At 35.1% G+C, this 22,936-nt stretch overlaps 1 protein-coding gene across 2 annotated transcripts in view; it reads left to right on the forward strand.

Moving 5' to 3' along the window:
* The window catches only part of LOC147393309 (tRNA/rRNA methyltransferase (SpoU) family protein), a 107,239-nt gene that overhangs the window by 22,390 nt on the left and 61,913 nt on the right, over nucleotides 1-22,936 (forward strand). Inside the window, exons 12-15 of one of the 2 annotated variants that reach the window (XM_086454984.1) lie at nucleotides 1,156-1,218; nucleotides 8,665-8,927; nucleotides 20,263-20,511; nucleotides 20,605-20,760. In XM_086454984.1, coding sequence (XP_086311110.1) covers nucleotides 1,156-1,218; nucleotides 8,665-8,927; nucleotides 20,263-20,511; nucleotides 20,605-20,760 — 731 coding nt within the window. The remainder of the gene's footprint in view (nucleotides 1-1,155; nucleotides 1,219-8,664; nucleotides 8,928-20,262; nucleotides 20,512-20,604; nucleotides 20,761-22,936) is intronic. The other variant, XM_086454985.1, reaches the window with a different exon arrangement.

Here is a 22,936-nt window from a genome sequence, read left to right on the forward strand (position 1 = left end):
TTAGTTGCCAACTCGAGTTTTTTCGACTCTCGTACTTCTGGATTAGGGAATCGTGGTCGTGGTAGTCGAGGTCGTGGTAAAGGGAGTGACCTTACTTGCAGTCATTGTGGGAAAACTGGCCATGAGAAGGCCCGCTGCTTTCAGTTTTATCCTCATCTGATACCACGATCTCCTTCCATTTCGTCTTTGGGACAGTCTGTTCCTCGTGCCGCTATAGTGGAGTCATCATTTATTCCTCTCACTAATTCTCTTTCTTTGCTTGGCATGATTGACTTGCAATAGTTACAGACTTAGATTGTCACATTTGTTCAGGATTAGATTCATGCTCGCACTCACTCATCTTCGACTGTGGTTTTTATTACTACGCCTCCAAGTACATCCTCTTCTTTTCATGTCACTCAGTCTGGTTCTGCTCCTTTGACATGGGTTATTGATTTTGGTGCCTATGATCACATGACCGGTGAGTCTAGCCATTTTACTTATTCTATTTTTTTTACCATTCATAGGGAGGTTCGTCTTGTTGATGGATCCCTTACACCTATCCACAACAAGAGTATCATCCTCTTATTATCTAGGATTTCACTAGATTCTGTGCTTCATGTCCCTCACCTATCTCTCAATCTTTCGTTTGTGAGTAGTATTACTAAATCTCTAAATTGCTCAATTACTTTTTTTCCTATCCATTGTAGTTTTTAAGACCTGACTTTGAGGATTTTTGACAAGGGGAATGAGAGGGATGTGCTGTACTTGTTTGGATTTCAACTGACTGCTGCTCCGGCTTCTGGGCTTCCTTCTTTTGGGAGTCACACGTTTTCATCTCATACTCTAGACTTATGACATGCTCGCTTAGGACATGCAAATTTTCAATACTTATGTTCTTTGTTTCCTTCTTTAAAAATTGTTTGTAGTGGCCATAAATTTCAATGCTCTGTGTGAACTTTCTAAACACACACGTGCTTCTTATATTCCTCGTATGCATCGATTTAATGCAATGTTTGATTTAGTTCATTATGATATTTGGGGGCCTTCCTCTGTTACTGTTTTTAATGGTCATAGATATTATGTTATGTTTATTGATGACTATTTTCACTGTACTTGGGTTTATCTGATGTGTTCTCATTCTGAGGTGTTTCTTATCTTTGTTAAATCTCTTAGGTCTGATAATTTGCGAGGGGGGATATATATTTGATGGGATTCGCTCCTTTTTTCATGAGCATGGTATGCTTCATCAATTCAGTTGTTCTTATACTTCTATATAGAACGGGGTGGCGGAATATAAGAATCACCATCTCATGAATATTGTTCGATGTCTTCTTCAATGGATGCATGTTCCTAAGGCATATTGGAATATGTCAGTCCTCACTGCAGCTTTTCTTATTAATCGCGTTCCGAGTTGTACCTTAGAGGGACAAGTGCCCTTCTATATCCTTTAACCTGATAGTATACTTTTCCTCATTACACATCGAGTTTTTGTATGCACGTGCTTTGTTCAGGACAGAACCCCTAAGTGCACGAAATTGGATGACAAAACTATTCAGTGCGTTTTCTTAGGTTACTCTTCTATGTCGAAAGGGTATCGTTGTTATGATCCAGTTTCTTACCATGTTATACACTCCTTGATGTTACATTCTTTGAAAATATACTATACTTTCATGCCACATCTACTTTGCAGGACCCGTCTCCTATAGTGTTGCCTTATCTAGTCTTTTCTCCATCATCGTTGACGCTCAAGATGTACACTCGTTGCACTCGCCCTCTTCTAACTTTACTAACATTCTCCTTGTATTCAGGTATATCCCCTTTTATTTTTACACATATACCTGTCCTTACCTCTTTTATTTTTGACTCTCACTTGCCTATTGCCATTCGCTAAGGTAAGCGGGGGTGTGTGATTGATCGCCCTATTGCCAATTTATTTCCTATCAGGGTCTTTCTTTCTCTTATCAAGCCTATCTTACTGCCACTGATTCTATCTGCATTCTTTGGTCTATAATAAAGGCTTTGCGAGACACTCAGTGAACTTGAGCTATGACTGTTGAGATGGATGTTTTGCATAAAAATAAAACTTGGGAGCTTGTCATCTTTCTATCTTGGGAGCAAACTGTTGGTTGTAAATGGGTCTTCACTGTAAAATATCTCGTCGATGGGAATGTTGATCGGTATAAGGCACACCTCGTTGCTAAAGAGTTTACACAGACTCCTGAAAAAGATTTTGGTGCCACGTTTGCTCCTGTTGCCAAACTTTCCACTGTTTGGCTTATCTCTTTAGTTGCATGTCATTCTTGGCCATTTCACCAACTTGATGTGAATAACGTTTTTCTGAATGGTGATTTGAGTGAGGTTATTTATATGGACCCCCTTCTTGGGTTTTGTCTTCAGGGGGAGTATTCTAGGAAGTTATGTCGCATTCTTAAATCTTTGTATGATCTGAAGCAGTTCCCGCGAGTCTGGTTTCAACATTTTTCCGTAGTTATTTTATCTATGGAGTTTTTTAGATGCTATTCAGATCATACTTGCTTTATTCGTCGAGTAGTGGATGGTCGTTGTACCATTGTCTTGGTTTATGTCGATAATATTATTGTGACTGGTGATGATGCATAGTGGATTGATAGAGTTAATATGCTGTTGGATTGTGTTTTTGAAGTTAAGGACTTTGGTCCACTCAAATACTTCTTGGAGATAGAAGTGGCTCGTTCTCATTGTGGTATTTTGCTATCTCAACGTAAATACACATCGGATCTTTTTCAGGACATTGGGATGCTTGGTTGTCGTCCTGCTTCGTCCCTTATGGATTAAAATTATTGTCTTTAGACCGACTTTGGTGATTTTTTATCGGATCATTCTCCTTATTAGAGACTTGTAGGTCGTCTGATTTATTTGATTAGCACTAGACCGGACTTGTCCTTTGCGGTTAGTGTGGTCAGTCAGTTTATGCATATTCCATGTACTTCTCATCTTAATGCCGTTTATCGTATTCTTCGCTATTTAAAGTTGCATCCTGGTCTTGGGCTTTTATACTCTTCTACTACTCAGCCGCATTTGTCTTATTTTACAGATGTTGATTCTCTCACAGATAGGAGATCTACCTTTAGTTTCTGTACTTTTTATGGTGATATCGTGGAAAAGTAAGAAACAAAATGTGGTTTCTCGTTCTTCTGCAGAAGCTGAGTATCATGCTAAGGCGCTCGACACATGTGAGCTATTTTGGCTTCGATTTTTGTTGACAAAGTTGGGATTTCTTGTTTTTGGCTCTTTTACTTTGTTCTGTGACAACAAGTCTGCTATCAGGCTTGCTTCTGAGTCAGTTCTTCATGAAAGAACTAAGCATATTGAGGTTGATATTCACTTTCTTAGGGAGAAAGTTCGATCTGGTGATTTTCAGACATTCTTTGTACCTTCTTCCGATAAGCTTGCAGATATGCTTACGAAGTCTGTTGGCCCTTCTATCACTAATTCTCACCTTGTCAAGTTAGGTTTAGTTGATATATTTGTCCCATTTTGAGGAAGAGTATTGGAAATAATCTAAGTTGTTATTTTAGTTCTAGTTGTTTTCTAGTTATAGTTTTTTTATTTATTTCTTATATGTAAGTGCAATTTTGTCTTTTGGCTATTTATTATTATAAATTCCTTCTAAGATCTCGGATTGAGACTTGGCTTTATTCTTCTCAAATTCTTCTAATACTATGCGAGAGAGAGATCTGCTAACACTTAAAGCTTATTACCTAAATCTTATTGGTCTAGATATCACGCCCCAGGACTCCTGTGATTCCCAAGGTATGGGTTGAGAGCTGAGGTAACTCAAAGATTTTTTTACCTGAAGAAGTTTCAAATTACTTAGTAATAGAAAGAATTAATTATTCTACAAGCTAATAATTTGCAACACAAGAATTTTGATTTAAAGTATAAGTGATACTATCATATAAAAATGTTCAGTGACATAACATATCATAGTAATATCAAAAAGTAGTACATAGGGTATAACAAAAGTAAGAAACCATGTACGTCCCGAAGGACAATATACATAAATAGACAAAAGCCATCCCAACATCTAATAAAAGACCTACTATCGAGGAAAACAGATTGTAGTAGCGACAAACAGATGGCTCCTCAAGGCATGACCTCTGAATCAGGATTTGGCTCGTAGTACGGCTTTGGCTCCGACTCTCAGTATGGCTCTGGCTTCGACTCTCAGTATAGCTCCAACTCAACGTACTCCTCCATCAAGAAGGTGTCCTCTATAGGGAAACCTGAAAGGTGGAAAAAATGGTATGAGCGACAAAGTCGCCCAGCACGTACCGACTAACCCTAAGCTAGTCACCTAGGGGTGAGAAAACAATCTAGTATCTACGTTTTGTGTCTTTAAAATACAATATGTGAAATGAATTTTATTTATGAAAATCATGATACATAAATCGAGAATTATATCTAACTATAATTAAATGCATCTACTATATGTCATATACTATTAGAAGAAAACAAGTAAATTTCATGATAGTCGCATATCTAAAGCATTGCAATGATAACCAATTGATTATAATTCAGTTAGAGTTATATTATGACATAATAAAGATGCATAAAACATCACATTACAATACATGAGGCGAGGCATATCTTCAGCAAGTCCAAGCTTGCGACTGATCTTCTGATCAAAATTGGCCTACCTAGTCGTGCAATGTTCTACTATGCACCGGCGTAGAACGGAACCGGGGTCCCATTAATTTACCGATGAGAGATCTTAACATTGTTGGCTTTTTAACGTGGGTCGGGCGTCTTCAACTGTCTTGATTTTTTGGTCTGGCGTGGTAACTGTTGACTTCCATGGAGAGCGTGGGGTCATTCACAATATGCATCTTTTTTATCCCAGGTCATTATTTGACAATAGGGTCAGCGGCCCAACTAAATCTAATGGCAGCCAACCATTCGACGACTGCAGTCTAGGATGGATCCATGTCTAAATTAGGTGTGAACCTCGCGTTTAATGCCTATTGGGCGTATGTGTAGTCTCAAAACCCTTTAGCTACTGACCTCAACATCTTTACAACCAAAATAAAGGTTTATTGGAAAAGATATAACCAGTACTTCCCAGACTTCGTTGGGAGTGACTGTTTGCATCCTATACCACTAGGGAGCAAGTCAAATCCATCGGCATCTTAGGTAATTCATTGTTTCCGGAAGAGCCAAGGGATTACCTGCAAGGTAGTTTCACGGTCCTTTTCTGGCTCAGCAATTATACTAAAATAATATAAGTATGTGTTTTATTTGCAAGAAATCCCGAAGAAATCGGTGAGATGTTAAATCATCGGTATAATAATTGTTTTAATTCCGGATCGTTAAAAAGAAAATCAAAACAGGAAAACAAAACATTACAACACATTCCATGGATACCCAGAAATTGTCCGTTAATTCTAATGTCGTATTTCATCTTGATGTACTCATTGAATAACCCATCCATAATCATAAATAATGTACTATCCATATCTAAGATTGATTGTCCACCATATCACCCTAAACTACACCATCGGGTATCCATGTGACGAGTACACATCACAAGAATCATCTATATATACTTGGTAAATGCACATACTTATATCATAGCTAACTTTGAAAATATAAGAGGTTTCTTTGTTTCCAAAACAGAAACATTTGATTAGAAAATGAGATGTTCTTAAGTTATTAAACATGATATCTCGTAGTAAACATAAGTGGTTAAGTTAGAAATTATAAATTTCTTATGGTAAATAGGAAACATTACTACGATTTACAAAGCAAAACCTTTCATGGGTGAGATGAGATGGTTCTAGATTATTAATCAATGTTACAAAATAGAAAATTTCTTAATAAAAAGGAGTGTTTGTATGATGTAAAACATAAATATTTGAGAGCTTTTGAGGAATAAAACATAAGCATTTCATGGTAAAATGGTGTATATTTATAGAGTAAAACAGAAATATTGAGAACTTTGTGGATGATAAAACATATACACTGCATATTAGCAGTTCATGGTAACAATGATATACTTCCATATTATAAAACAGAAATATTACATGAATAACTTAAGAGTTTTATATGTTATAAAACAAAAATATTACATAACAATTATGAAAGATAGGTTGTAAGATTTCTAGTGATGTTTTTTCTTCGAATAGTTATTTCCTAGTGTCTAACAAGATGGTGAAAACAGTCCATAATTTAGAAGTATATAAACATTTAAGGATGAAACTTTCTTCTCTAATGATTCATATCAAATAACCAAGTCATTTATAATTAAGCCAAGAAAATCATTCTATATATGACAAGTGAAATATAAAACACACTATCTTTCCCTCCTATGTCAAATAAGTTGAATGAAGTAGATTTTTGTAAACTATTAGTTTTAAAATCAGCAATTCAAGTATTTTAGAAACATGTCGGATGGCCTACCTAGGATGAGAAGGTACATACATTCTCAAACCGCAAGCACAACTCACAAAAATCCCATTCTTTGATCTTGGTTCCATTCTTCGGCCCCGCCACTTTGAGTTCTTTTGGGGCCGAAATACAAAGATTTCATATTCTAGCTAAAGTTTCCTTTACTAATAGATCTTACTTAAGGTTATATGTGTTCTTTTTCAAGAATGCTTGAAGGTGGACTCTCCGAGAGGAGTTGATGTTATAGTTTCTAAGTGAAGGGAGAACCTAATAAGCAAGAATGGTGTAGGAATAAGAATTTGGCTAAAAGAAAATGAAAAAAATAGAAGAATATGTAGTAATGGGAAACCAGTTACCTTAATAAGTATAAAATGAAGACTTCTTCTCAAATACCAAACTAGGTGATATAAGAAGGTTGCTAATTTTTTTCTTCAAGAATCTTTTAGAACTTCTTAATGGTATTGAGAGAAGAGTTTTAGAAGAGTCATATGCACTAGACTTGAGTTATGAAGATTTGTGGAGGTAATTGAGGGGGATGAGAGGTCTGTAGAGATCTGATTATAGGTAGAGATAAACTAATTAGGGTCAAGTTAGTTAGTTAAGATTAGTTAGAATTTCCCCCTAGTTAAGGGTTGGTAAGTGTTGGTTAAAGTTTAAAGCAACCATGGTTAAGTTAAGTTCTTACTAGGGGTAATGCATAGGGGTTAATTAGAATCTTGTCTCTTAGCTAAAGATATGAAGTCTTTGAGTGGAAATTTGATGTGGCAGCTATGTTGAGGTGGATAGCACTGAGAAGGCTAAATTTTTAAGTGATAAGTGTGATTGCATACATGGTAGGTGGGTTGGACACATGATAACCAAGTCTTACATGCAAGAACATATGTAATAATTTGCAACAATGATGTTGCTGATGTAAGCAATCAATTTGAGGTGACTAGGGATGGATTTTTTTTATTGTATGCTATATGTAATAACATACAAAGTTACCCCTGATGGATGAGATTTCGGATCATTCTTCTAGACTCGTTTTGAGTCCAATTTGACGATCAAATAGTTGATTCTCATCTATTAGATGAGACCTACGCAATGGTGTAGTTCAATCTCATCGATGATGCTTTGATTAAGGATCATCTTACAAGTAGTTATGTGAATCTTGAGGCAATTCCTTGAGGTCCGATTTATGCGATCTAATAGTCTATCATGTTTGATTTATCTATATCTTTCTATTGGTCATATCTGATTAGATCTGATTTTTTTGTTGTTGCACGTATCTCGAGGTAATTCCTTGATATTCGTATCAACTTCGATCTAGGTGATCTTATAATCCATGCTAAGTATTATATTTTTTTCTTTATTTTTGAGGGGTAATCATTGGTGATGTTTGTTCACTTGGTTAATTCCTTGATTAACCTTTAATCCTTATCTAATCCTAATGCATATCTCGATGAATTATTGAAAGACATAGTTATGATTGTATAACCATTCCTTTTGAGATTAATAGCTATATAACCTATAAAGTAACATGAAACAGTTAAATCACATGTTCTTTCTTCGCTTGTCTTGATCGACAGGTCTCGACATGTGTTTCAAGAAAATTCTTAATAACTAAAATCAAGAATCTGAAAGTGAACCGGCCTATCTAGATGAGTGTCGTTTGGGGCTATCACATAAAAACTTTTGGAATTTGTCTTGGATTCATTTAGATGGCATTCTATTATTAGTCCATGGAGTGGGTTTTTCAGGGTTGTGGATGTGGGGGTCAATAATTCCTTTTTCGCTCCTTGTGTATCTTTCTTGGTTTGGTTTCCTCCACCACGATGGGGATTTGTTTATTGTTTCATATTTCAATAGAATCAACAGCCCCCCCACCCCCCCACGAAAAAAAAAAAAAAAAAATCCCAAAAAAGAAATGAAGTTGTTTGGCACTTTTTCTTTGTATAGGCCAATTCTTGATTGCATGATTTGCATATTTTAGCATGATCAAATTTGAATTCTATATATATTTTTTTGATAGGTTAGCTGAACTTGATCCCACAACCCCAAAGTTGCATTGCAATTTGTCAATCAGCGGAGCTATGGGTCCAAGCCCATTAAATTTGAATACCATGTACTCATTTGTGGATAATATCCAAAATTATATTGTATATTGTCTATTGATTTCAATTTAAAAGTTGGTCTGCTTTTGTTTTCTCATGCTTGTATCTCGATATATGGATACACAGGTTATAATTATTCTTTTGATAATGTGAATTCTAGGTTCTTTGAGAGGAAAAGCACAAGAATGGTTTTCTGAGTGCAGAAAGAAAAATTGGAGTTGCAACTCTTCCAGTTCTAAAATTCATCTTTTGAACTGTCTCTTTGATTTTCCTAAAAGGTTCATAGAACAATATCATTTTCCTGATGCTTTTGTTACTTATGATGATGAAGATTTGGATGCATGGGGATTTGAGGCCCAAAGATGGGCAAGGGTGCTTTTCCTTGTAATCACAGAGGAACACCATTTGGAATCTATTTTCAAGGTTGGTCATCTTAAGATCTGCCATCATTGCTAATGTTTTCTGCTGTAGTAACCTTTTCATTTCTTTCACAATCTTTTGGTACTTCGTTTCTTCAATACTATTTGTTGTTTACTGATGATATTTACTGTAAGAGAATACTCATGGATTAAAGTTTCATCTGGAGGCATTGTCTATGGTAAGGGTAAAAACCAAGATCATCTTGTTCTATACATTAAGAGATAAATCAAGACAAACCTGAGACATAGACGATATGAGATTTTTAGCCATGGGATTGGTTGATATCTTTGGTTGAAGAAAGTGGATTGTGGGCCATTGCAAGGTTGAACAAGTGGTTTTAATTCCTTCGAGTCAAGTGAAGGAATTGTTTCCCTTGTCGTATTTTGTTTCTTTAGGAAGCTCAAACTTTGCAATGCAACCCTAGTTAGGTTGTATGTCGTACATATTTTTGCTTGTACCTATTTAATATAATTCGCTAGAGAACTTAGACTTCCTTTGCAGTGAGATATTATTCGTTTTCTCTGTACATTCCTTTTTTGCTAACTTTGTTTCCATCATCTTTTTTTTTGGATAAGTACAAAATATTATATTAATTATTAATAGTGAAAAAAATGATACCAAAATAATCATGTAAAATTAGTTAATTATGTAAAATTTATCATTTGGAAAGAATTTTTAGAGGCAATCTTGAAGGATTCTAGCCTTCGAATTAATAAAAGCTATCCATTTCTTCAATCATCAAAATCCTTTTGCACTATATCTCATCGTGTTTGTTTGATTGGCATAGATTTATTCAATAGAAACAAAAAAAGAGGTCAAGGAGATCATAAAAAAAAGAAGCTGCCCAAAATACTAGTAAGTAGTAATGACCTTGTGAATGGAATGCACTTTTGCTCCAAAGGCACGACTATTACACTCCTTCAAAAATCAATGAAGGGAAAATCCAATTCATGTAGAAGAGTAAAATGAAGTGAGACCAAACAACTCGAGTGAAGGAACAAGGATTCAAAAGATGATTAACCAATTCTCCCTATCTATGCAGAGGGAGCAACTATAAATAAGCATAATTTCTTGAGTAATAATGTTATCAAAAGTCGAAATCTTATCTAAAGCTTTGACCAAATAAAAAAGGCCTCCTTGGATTGAACTCTGGGACCCCAAATAATTGAGATGGGAAAATTTAAAGACGAAGCCTGAGTCAGATTGTGATAACCCCAAACTATACTCGTCTAGATAGGTCTGGTCACTTTCAGATTCTTGATTTTAGTTAGCAAGAATTTTCTTGAAACACATGTCGAGACCCGTTGATCGAGATGGGTGAATAAATAACTTGCAATTTAGTTGTTTCATGTTACTTTAGTGGTTATATAACTATTAGTCTCAAAATGAATGATTATATAACCATAGCTATGTATTTCAACAATTCCTTGAGATATGTGTTAGGGTTAGATAAAAATTAAAGGTTTACCAAGGAATTAATCGATTGATCAAACATCACCAATGATTATCCCTAAAAAATAAAAGAATAAAAAAAACTACTTAGGATGGATTATAAGATCACCTAGATCGGAGTTGAAATGAATTTAAAAAAATTACATCGAGATATGTGCAAAAATCAGATCTGATTGGGTATAATCAATACAAAGATATAGAGAAATTAAGCAACATAGACTATTAGATCATGTAAATCGGATCCCGTTGTATTGTCTCGAGATTCGCACAAATTACTTAAATGATCGATCATCAATCGGAGCATCATTGATGAAATCGAACAACATCATTGTGTAGATCTCATCGAATTGATGAGAATCGACTATTGGATCGTTAAAATCAAAACGAGTTCGGAAGAGCGAATCGAAATCTTGTCCATCAGGGGTAATTACATATGTTACTACATGTAGCATACAATAGAAAACTCTGTCTCTAGTCACCTCAGACTGAATTCTTATATCAGTAACATCATTGTTACACATTATTACACCTAATCTTGCATGTAAGACTTAGTTGTCATGTGTCTAGCCTACCCACAATGCACCCAATTACACTTTCACTTAAGATTTGACCCTCACATTGCTATCTACCTTACCATAATTGCTACATCAGATTTTCACCTAATAATACCATCTCTCTAGTTAAGAGACAATTGTCAAATTAACCCCCATGCACTACCCCTAGTTAGAACTTTACTTAATAATGAATTCATGATTGTTTTTAAAGTTAAATCAACCCCAACCACCTATTAACTATGATGAAATTCTAATTAATCTTAGTTAACTAACTTGACCCTAGTTAGTTTATCTCCATCTATGATTAAATCTTAGTCCAATCCATATAATCCTATGCAAGCACTTCTTACAACTTGACCCCTTCTGCTTAGTCCATATGGCTCCATATTGCCATTTCAACTCATATTTCTCATCATTATATAGAACTTGGGTGAATCTCCAAGTCTTTACTCTTTCATACCTTCTCCATTGCATAAGCATCTCTTGAGACCTCTCATTCCCTCAATTACCTATCCCAAATTTCCATAACTCAACTCTAGTAGATATGACTCTTTTAAAGCTCCTCTCCAACACCATTAAGAAGTTCTAAGGGTTTCTTGAAGAAAAATCAGTAATCTTCTTGGAAGAAGGCTACACTTTATTCCACCGAGCTTGGCATTTGAGAAGAAGTCTTCCTTTAATACTTATTAAGATAAGTGGTTTTCCATCACTACATATTCTTTATATTTTTCATCTTCTTTTAGCCAATTCTTATTCCTACACCATTCTTGTTTATTAGGTTCTCCCTTCACTTATAAACTATAGCATCAACTCTTCTAGGAGAGTTCACCTTCAAGCATTCTTGAAGAGGAACAGATACAACCTTACATAAGCTCTATTGGTAAATGAAACTTTACCTAAAATATAAACTATAGTCATTCATTCTTAATGTAGTCTTTTGTATATTCTAGCTAAAAAAGAATTCAAGGTAGCGGAACTGGAGCACGGAATTGAGGCCGAAGATTGGGACTTTTGCGAGTTGTGTTTGTGATTTGAGAATGTATGTACCTTCTCGCCCTAGGTAGGCCACCCGACATATTTTTAAAATACTTGTGTTGTTGACAAGGACGGAATGATAGTGTGTTTTATACTTCACTTGTCATATGTAGAATGATTTTCTTAGCTTAATTATGCATGACTTAGTTATTTGATATGAATTATTAGAGAAGAAAGTTCCATCCTTAAATGTTTATATACTTCTAAATTATGGATTGTTTTTACCATCTTGTAAAACACTAGGAATATAACCATTCGAAGAAAGAATATCTTTAGAAATCTTACAACCTACCTCTCATAATTGTTATTTAATATTTCTGTTTTATTACATAAAAAACTCTTATATTATTCATGTTATATTTCTGTTTTACAATATGGAAGTACTTCATTGTTACCATGAAATGTTAATATGAAGTGTTTATGTTTTATTAACTATAAAGCACTTCATTGTTACCATGAAATGTTAATATGAAGTGTTTATATTTTATTAGCTATAAAGCTCTCAATATTTCTGTTTTGCTATATAAATATACATCATTTTACCGTGAAATGATTATGTTTTATTACCTAGAAAGCTGTCAAATATTCCTATTTTACATCATACAAATACCTCATTTTTATTAAGAAAGTTTTTGTTTTGTATCATAAATTTATAATCTAGAACCATTTCATCTCACCCATGAAAGGTTTTGTTTTGTAAATCATAGTAATGTTTCATATTTACCATAAGAAATTTATATTTTATAACTTAAAAATCTCTTATATTTTATAACTTAAAATTTTTTGGGTATCCATAGAATTGTTTTCGTGTTTTAGTTTTCTTTTTAATGATCCGTAATTAAAACAATTATTATACTGATGATTTAACATCTCACCGATTTCTTCAAGATTTCTTGCAAATAAAATACATACTTATATTATTTTAGTATAATTGCTGAGCCGGAAAAGGACCGTAGAAAAACCTTGCGGGTAATCCCTTGGCTCTTCTGTAAACGAGAAATTACCTAAGATGTTGATGGATTTGACTTGCTCCTTGGTGGTATGGGATGCCTTGGAGACGGTCACTCCCAACGAAGTCTGGGAAGTATTGGTTATATATTTTTATGATAAACCTTAGTTTTGTTTGTGAAGATGTTGCGATTAGTGTTAGAGGGATTTGAGATTGCACGTATGCCTAATAGGCATTAGATGCGAGGTTCACACCTGATTTAGAAATGGATCCATCCTAGACTGTAGTCGTCGAATGGTTGGCTGCCATTAGGTTTAGTTGGGTCGCTGACCCTATTGTCAAATGACGACCTAGGTAAAAAAAGATGGCATATTGCGAATGACCCCACGTTTTCCATAGAAGTCAACGGTTACCATGCTAGACCAGAAAATCAGGGTAGTTGAAGACGCTCGACCCTCGTTAAAAGGCCAACAATGTTAGGATCCCTCATCGGTAAATTAATAGGACCCCGATTCCGTTCTACGCCAGTGCATAGTAGAATTCTACACGATTGGGCAAGCCAGTTTTGATCAGGAGATTAGTCGCAAGCTTGGACCTGTTGGAGATACGCCTCACCTCACATGTATTGTAATGTGATGTTTTATGTATCTTTATTATGTCATTATATAACTATAACTGAACTGTAATCAATTGGTTATCATTGCAATGTTTTAAATATGCAACTATCATGAGATTTACTTGCTTTCTTCTATTGGTAGATGACATATAGTAGATGCATTTAAACATAGATATTTTTCTCGATTTATGCATCATAGTTTTATAAATAAAATTCATGACACTATATTTTAAATACACAAAAGTTAGAAACTGGACTATTTTCTCACCCCTAGGTGACTAGCTTAGGGTTAGTCGGTACGTGCTGGACGACTTCGTCGCTCGTACCATGTTTTCCCACCTTTTAGGTTTCCCTGTAGAGGACACCTTGTTGGTGGATGACTACATTGAGGGTACTTGGCTCTAGAGTTAGTGCCTTACTACAAGCCATACCTTGGTACAGAGATCATGCCTTGAGAAGCCATCTGTTTGCCGCTATTGCGATCTACTTTCTCCTACCGTAGGTCTTTTGTTAGTTGTCGGGATGTCTTTTTCTTATTTATGTATATTGTCTTTTGGGATGTACTTAGTCTCTTACTTTTATTATACTTTATGTACTTTTTTTGTTATCACTACAATATGTTATGACACTAAACATCTTTATGTGATAATATCACTTATGCTTTAGATAAAATTTTTGTGTTATGAATTGTTAGCTTGTAGAATAATTAATTCATTCTATTACTAAGTAATTTGAAATTTCTTTCGGTAGAAAGGTCTTTGAGTTACCTCAACTCTCGATCCATACCTTGGGAATCACAGGAGTCCCAAGGCGTGTATCTAAGACCAATAAGCTTTAGATGTTGGCGGCCCCCGCATAGTCTTGAGCTTTATGCTTAAGTTTCGGGTTTGGGGCGGGGTCTAGTATCCCCCAGTCATGTTGCCAAGTCGACATATAGTCGGATTTGGGTCTTGACACATATTGATATTATGTTTTGACAGAGAAGAAACCATTTCAACTCCATGGACAAACTTGCTAGTCCTCCTCTGTATAGAGATGGAATATCAAGAAATCTCGCTTCCAATTTGAGCCTTGAAATTTTGTTGCAGATGGTTTTTCTTAAAACAATAAAGATTTGGAAACTGTGTCACACCCTGAATCTGACATAACGTCGATTCGACAACTTGACTGGGGAAAGCACGATGTCGCCTCAAAACTCTAAACTTGAGCATAAACCTCAAGAATATGCGGGGAAAAAGATCCACCAACACTTAAATTCTATCGGTTTAGATACCACGCTTTGGGACTATGTGAGTCCCAAGGTATGGATCGAGAGTCGATACAACTCAAAGACCTTTTTACCCATAAAATTTTCATTTACTTAACAATGGAAAGAATTAACTATTGTAGATGTTAACAATTTATAACACACAAATTTTATTTAAAGGATATGTGATACTATCATATAAAGATGTTCTTTGTCATAACATATCATAATGATAACAAGAAGAGTAATACATAGGGTATAACAGAAGTAAGAAACCAAGTAAATCCCAAATGATGATATACATATAAGCAATAGACATCTCGACATCTAACAAAAGAACTATAGTCGGGGAAAACAGATTGTAGCAGCAGCATACAGATGGCTCCTCAAGGCACGATATCCGTATTAGGGTCTGGCTTGTAGTACAGATCTGGCTCCGGCACGCAGTATGACTCCTCAACATACTCCTCCACCAACAAGGTGTCCTCTATAGAAAAACCTAAAAGGTGGGAAAACATGGTACGAGCGACGAAGTCATCCAACACGTACCGACTAACCTTAAGCTAATCATTAGGGGTGACAAACAATCTAGTTTCTAAGTTTTCTATCTTTAAAATATGGTGTGTCATGCTCTTTATTTATAAAATCATTATGCATAAATCGAGAAATATATCTAACTATGTTTAAATGCATCTACATATGTCATCTACTAATAATAGAAGAGAACAAGTAAATCTCATGATATCCGTATATTTAGAACATTGTAATGATAACTAATTGATTACAGTTCATTTATAGTTATATAGTGACATAATAAATATTCATGCAATATCACATAATAATACATGAGGTGAGGTATATCTCTAGTGGGCTCAAGATTGCGACTAATCTGTCAATCAAAACCGGCCTGTGCAGTCGTGCAGAGTTCTACTTTGTACCGGCGTAGAACGGTAACGGGGTCCTATTAATTTACCAACGAGGGATCCTAATTTTTCGGTTTGGTGTGGTAATCGTCGACTCTCATGAAGAGCGTGGGGTCATTTGAAATATGCCATATTTTTCAGCTCAGGTCGCCGTTTGACAATAGGTTCAATGACCCAGCTAAACCTAATGACAATCAGCCATTCGACGACTATAGTCTAGGATGGATCCATGTCTAAACCATGTGTGAACTTCATGTTTAAGGGCTATCAGGCATGTGTGCAATTTCAAATCCCTCTAGCTATTGACCTCAACCTCTTTACAACAAAAACCATGGTTTATTGGAAAAGATATAACCAATAATTTCCAGACTTCGTTGGGAGAGACTGTATTTAAGGCATCCCATACCACCATGGAGCAAAGCAAACCCATCGACATCTTGGGAATTCCTCCTTTTCAGAAGAGCCAAGGGATTATCTGCAACGTAGTTTCCAATTCACCAATTATGCCAAATAATGTAAGTATGTGCTTTATTTGCAAGAAATCTTGAAGAAATCGGTGAGATGTTAAATCATCGGCACAATAATTGTTTAATTCTGGTTCATTAAAAAGAAAATCAATACACGAAAACAGAACATTACAACTCGTTTTATGGATGCCTAGAAATTGTTCGTCAATTCCAATGTTGTATTTCATCTCGAAGTACACATTGAATAACCATCCATAATTATAAATAAGATACTATCCTTATTCAAGATTGATCGTCCATCATATCACTCATAAACTACACCACCGGGTATCCATGCGACGAGTACGCATCACAAAAGTTATCTGTACATACGTAGTAAATGCACATACTTATATCATATGTAACTTTGAAAATAGAAGAAGCTTCTTTGTTGTAAAACAAGAACATTTCATAAAATTAATTATATATATATATATACTTACTTACCAAACATAATATCTCATAGTTAACATAAGAGGTTTTTAAGTTATAAAACAAAATTTATCATGGATGAAATGGTTCTATGTTATAAAATAATGTTACCAAACAAGAACTTTCATGATAAAAATGATGTATTTGTATGATGCAAAACAGAAATATTTGAGAGCTTTGTAGGTTATAAAACATACACATTTCATGGTAAAAATGATGTATTTTCATAAAATAAAACAGAAATGTTTCATGTTAAAATTGAGATATTTCAGTGTTATAAAACAAATATTTCATGGCAGTTATGGGAAGTGTTTATTAGGTTTTCTATCGATGTTCTTTCATGGACTAATTATAATCCTAGTGCCTAATCACATAGTAGAAACAGTCCATAAAGTATATTGATTTAGGACTAAAACATTCTTTTTCTCATGGTTTATATCAACTAGATAATGCATAATTAAGGCATGAAAGTTATTCAAAAGTATGGTAAGTGAATTATAGGACACACTATAATCCCATCCTATGATAAAGAAATTGAATGAAGTAGATTTTGAAAGTGATTAGTTTTAAAAATCAGTAATGCAAGTATTAGAAAATATACCAGGTAGCCTACCTAGGGTGAGAAGGTACATACCTTCTCAAATCACAAGTACAACTCACCAAAGCCCATTCTTCGGCCTTGGTTTCGTGCTCCGGTTCCGCTATTTTGAGTTCTTTGGGCTGGAATGCATATAAGATTATTAAATACGAATAACTATGATTTTTATTAGAGTATCTTTGACTATATCTTCCTTTAAATTTACCTAAGGCTTGAGTGGGTGTGTCTCTCTTCAAGAGTGTTTGAGGGGAGACTAATATGATGAGTTGAAACTGAAATTCCTTGGTGAAAGGAGAACCTAATGAACAATGTGGTGTAGAAATTATAAGACTAAGGATTAATAAAGAGAAGGTTGAATAGAGAAAAGAGTATGGAGTTGTGAGGAACTGCTCACCTTGATGACTATTGAAGGGGACTTCTTCTCAAGATTCCAATTTAGGTGACTTAAAGAGTAGTCTTCTCCTAAAAAGGTTGCTGAATTTTCTTCAAGAATCTTTGAACAATCTTAGTAGAGTTGGAGAGGAGCTTTAGGTGAAATTATATTTGATGGAGTTGAGTTAAGGAGATTTGGGGAGGCAATTGAAATAATGAGAGGTCTTTAGGGATGCATATGATAATGAAGAAGGTATGAACGTGTAAGGACTTGGAGACTTACGTAAGTTTTATATAATGAGGTGAAGTGTCTAAGTTGAGGTGGTAAGATAGAGCCACATGGATTAAATAGAGGGTAACTAGGGTAAGGTTAGTTAAAGTTTTCACATTAATTAAGGAGTGGTTGGGGTTGGTTTTAGTTTAAAAGCAACCATGGTTAAGTTAAGTTCTAACTAGGGGTAGTACATGAGACTTAATTTGACACTTGTCTATTAACTAGAGACATGGTGTCATTGAGTGGAAATCTGATGTGTTAATTATGGTAAGATGCATAGCAATGGGAGGGTCAAATTTTAGGTGGCATAGTGTGATTGGATTCAAGGTAGGTGAGCTGGACATATGACAACTAAGTTTTACATGCAAGACCATGTGTAATAATATGCAACAATGATGTTGCTGATGTGTGCAGTCAGTTTGCGGTGACTAGGGACATATTTTTCTATTGTATGCTATATGTAGTAACATACAAAGTTACCTAGATGGACAAGATTTTGGATTGTTTTTCCATACTCATTTTGAGTCCGATTTTGGCTATCCAATAGTCGGTTCTCATCGATTCAATAAGATCTACGCAATGTCATTGTTCAATCTCATTGATGCTGCTCTGATCTAGGATAAATCTTTTGAGTAGTTTATTTGAATCTCGAGGCAATGTCGTGAGGTCCGATTTACGCAATCTAATAGTCTATCTTACTTAATTTCTCTATATCTATCTATTGGTCATACCCAATCAAATATTATATCTTTTATTTCTTCTATTTTTATCTCTATGTTGCATGCATCTCGAGGTAATTCCTTGATGTTCGTTTCAACTCCGATCTAGGTGATCTTATAATCTATCCTAAGTAGTTTTTTTGAGGGATACTCATTGGTGATGTTTTATCACTTGATTAATTCCTTGGTCAACATTTAATTCTTATTTAACCCTAATACGTAGCTCAAAGAATTGTTGAAAGGTAAATTATGATTTTAAAATTATTTCTTTTAAGACTAATAACTATATAACCACTAAATTAACATGAAACAACTAAATTACAAGTTTTTTCTTCGCTCACCTTGATCGACGGGACTCGGCATGTGATTCAAGAAAATTCTTGATAACTAAAATCAAGAATCTGAAAGTGACCCAATCTATCTAGTGGAGTGTAGTTTTGGGTTATCACACTATGCTTTAAGTGTGGTGTTGCCATTCCAACAATCTTCCCATGACCAAACCTATTTCCTCTTCCCCACTTTAAGAACTATCCTCTTACGAAACTCAATAAGCACTTTGAGAACACTTTTCCAAACACCGAACCCATTAGATGATCTCACTAAGCCACTTTCCCACCCTTAGTCACCCACGTGATATTTTTCCTGACCAACTTTTTTGCCAAAGACTATCCTAATTAGCTCCAAAATTTCGTAACCATTTTCACACAATGTTCAATTCATGGCCCTAAGTTTTCAGAAACAAATTCCATTTGTCTCAGGTGGACAAATGGTCTTTTAGATCACTAGGTTGAATTTGTGAATCCCATCCTTATTGTTTCAAAAAAGCATGATTTTTTTTTTTTTCTTTTCCATTTGAACTTTATACTCCTCATATTATATAATAATGAGAGAGATTACATAGGAATGCTTGCAAGAGTTCTCTTGATAAGTGTCATTTTTTGACCTTCCAACAAAAACCTTGACGTCTATGAACCTTGACACTTCCACTTTCGATCATTAGATCCTAGATAGCTTTACTTGTATACGCCGCTCCAATAGACAAACCAAGAGAAGTTGCTAGAAATGACCCTACATGACAACCCACCCTGTTAGATTGGATGGCAACCCAACCCCAAAATAATGAGATTAATTTCTAGTCCATGTACTACCCCAAAACAACAAAATAACCTTCTAAAGAAACCTAATTTAGTCAAGGGAAGCGTTTACGAATATAAAGTATCATTGGTGTCATGACAGAGAGTGACACCACTTCTGCAATATGTGAAAAATTTAGATAAAACAGCCTGGCTATCAATGTTAGAAGACCATCCAGTTATTGAGAATTTATATCAAGAAGGTATAATAAGTACATAAATAAGGAGCTTTCCTCCAAGACTAACAAGAAAAAGCAGATTTAAAGTTTAAAATAATAAAATAACCATTTCTTGTCAATTAAAGCAAACTTAGCCCTTAGGAAGAGGCCCCTAGTTGTAATTAACAACTCTCCTAATGAAGATTTTTACTGTCTTTCGTTTGAGTGAGCTCTACGTTCTGCATACCATTTATATTCCGTTTAGTAATGTCTTCTTTTGTGGTTTATCTAGATGCTTGACTGGGTAATCTTTGGTGAATCATTTTGTTTTAAGGAGCCCCTGACCTTTTTGTTTAAATGTATTTTTGCAGTTTCTCCAGAATTATGGCATTAATATATGCATCAAACAAAATGACCGTTTGGACTGGATTCCTCCAAAGTTTCTAATCCTTGCTATAAGTTTGGTCCAAGAGCTTCGAATTATACAGGAGAAATCCCCTGATTGTGCTATGAAAATAAGAAACATGAAAGTTGGCATGTCTGACTCCTTGAATCGATTCAGTTTAACAGAAATTTCCATTGTTTTTCGGAAATTTTCTAATACTTTTCTCTTTATATTGGTATGGAACGCATAAGCCTATCACAGTCACTCACTTTGTATTCTTTAACACCACTAATTTTTGGAGTATTGTAATCTTTGCATACGCATGCAGGAGGAGCTTGTCTTGTTTGCCAAATCAGCTTGTTCAATATTCTGGTCCAGCCCTGTGGTTGTGGATGCACTTTTGCCTTGTTCTGTAAGAGGAAAGCTTGGAGGTCCGAGTCAACGACGGTTGGCTTCTAATACCACTCCTGCTGTGTTGCAAGCTGTATGTTTCTTTTGCATTCTTTTTTGTCTGGTTTAAGAACACAATTTATTCTTTAAACAGAACATATCCTTTACTCATCGTATTTGTCTTCATGTTCTGTTCTAAGGAAATGGGCTGTAGTTATGTTAATTCAATTGATTTGTCATTGTCATTTTGGCTGATTGTCATCACTGGTCATAGATAAAATTTAATGAAATGATTGAAGGTGCTCATCAAGTGTAGCCTAAGGATGCTTTACTGTTGGATCAGTGGTCAATTAGGCATACACAGGGTTTCAGGTTGCATTAAGATTCTAGTGCCTAAACCTCCATGCCATTTTTCCTCGTAGGTATTGATGAGGAAAATGACTTATTTTTTGCTGCAAATATCTATCCTTTTTATTTTTATTTGAGGATAATGAGTTGTGCTAACTGAAGGAAAAGATAAGTGGCCAATGTCCGAGTATAGGAGATGAAAGCATCGAGGAGGAGACTATCACAGGGGAGGTGGTTAAATATCTGCAAAAATCTGTATAAGGAACAATATCAGTTCAAAAATCGTTGGACAGTCGTGATTTTACTTAGATAAGCCCTTTCAAGCTAAGTTTAGAAAGATAAATTGGGTAAGAAGTTAGGCAGGCAATTTTGCATTTGTGTGTAATGGATTAAGTATCACCTTTTTCAGATAAAAAAGTAAAGTAAGAAGTTGGTTTAGGAATTCGAGGATGTTTACTTGGATTCTGATTAAAATTAGACCTGTATAACTTTGCTGCCTAGAAAGGATCAGGAGATCCATGTGGACACTCTCATACATTCTACCTTTTATTTTGGTGGGCAGGGCTTATAGATCATTAGTGAGGTGCTTGTATTCAGGTTGATGGAGGTGGTGGATCCATCTTATCTCCATTCCAAAAGTGCTTTTATCAAAGCAAGGCAGATATTGGGTGAGCTTCCCATCGTGAAACGAATTTGTGGATCCAAAGGTTAGGTCTGAGAATCCGAGTGTTTTTTGCAGTGTTTTTTCAAAAGAATTATGATTATATTAGTTGGGGTTTTCTTGATTATATGCTCAGAAGACTAGGCTTTATTTTCAGGAGGAGAAAATTGATAAATGATTGTGTATTGTCTGCTTCTTTCATTGTTTTTGTTGACTTTAAAAGCTCAAAAAGGAGGCAGTGGGATCCTCTGTAGAGCATATGATTAGCAAATAGAAAATGATCCCTAATACGCGTTACATTTTGGGATATTGGATAATCTCTTTGTTTTTTTCTTGTTGATAAGTAGATCAATTTTATTAAAAGACGGTCTGGTTGAGGTAACCAGCCAAGGTACAACAAACGCATACAAATAGGAATTTTAGTAACCAGCAAAAAAAAACTACAAACAAAACACTAATTATTGCACATAGCATCCCTTCTGAAAGCGAAATCGTCAAAGAACACCCCTTTAAAATTCACCTCCATTTTGCTCCAAAAAAACATGAGGCCAAGCACCTCCATGATGATATCTTGAAACTCCATCACCTTCCCCCTGAAGACTCTTCTGTTTCTTTCTTGCCAAATCACCTAACTCACAGTAAAGGGGGTAATAGACCATAAGTATCTTTTTTTGCCGACGAAAGGATTGTTGTTCCAAATTGATACTGGATAATCTCTAGTCCCTCTCTTTTTTAGTATAGCTTGCAAGATTAATTTGGAAGAAATTTTGAGGTCTTTTGTTATGTTATGGACCTTTCCTCATAGTTTACTTGACAAAGTAAAGGGATGGAGTCCTTTGTCTTTAACTTGAGAGGTCGATTACCTTGAAAGGTTACCTCATTTTTTATTTGTTTGGCTATCTGGAAAGAAATAACATGAGATCTTTAAAGACAAATAGGTGGATGAAGCTTCTGTAATTATTTATGATAGAAGAGCTCCTTCTCAATTGGACATCTTTTCTTTTGAACTACTGGGGTAGAAGATTTGATATCTTTGTTATAGAAGGGATATAGTTGAAAATGTTTTATAGTGTCTCTTTTTGTGAGCCATTAGAGTGAAGCCTTTCTCATTCTAGCATCCTCTTGTTTTTTGTTTTCTTTTATTTTCAGTAGAAATTTGACCTACCCAAAAAAACACTTAATGCCTTCGATCGACAGTGTTTGTGCGTCCATGAGTGAGTTGCGTGCGAGGGTGGGGGAGGGGTGTGGCGTGTGTGAATGC

This window comes from Akebia trifoliata, chromosome 10, assembly GCF_017979445.1.
Source record: "Akebia trifoliata isolate Shusen 1 chromosome 10, ASM1797944v1, whole genome shotgun sequence".
Classification (NCBI taxonomy): domain Eukaryota; kingdom Viridiplantae; phylum Streptophyta; class Magnoliopsida; order Ranunculales; family Lardizabalaceae; genus Akebia; species Akebia trifoliata.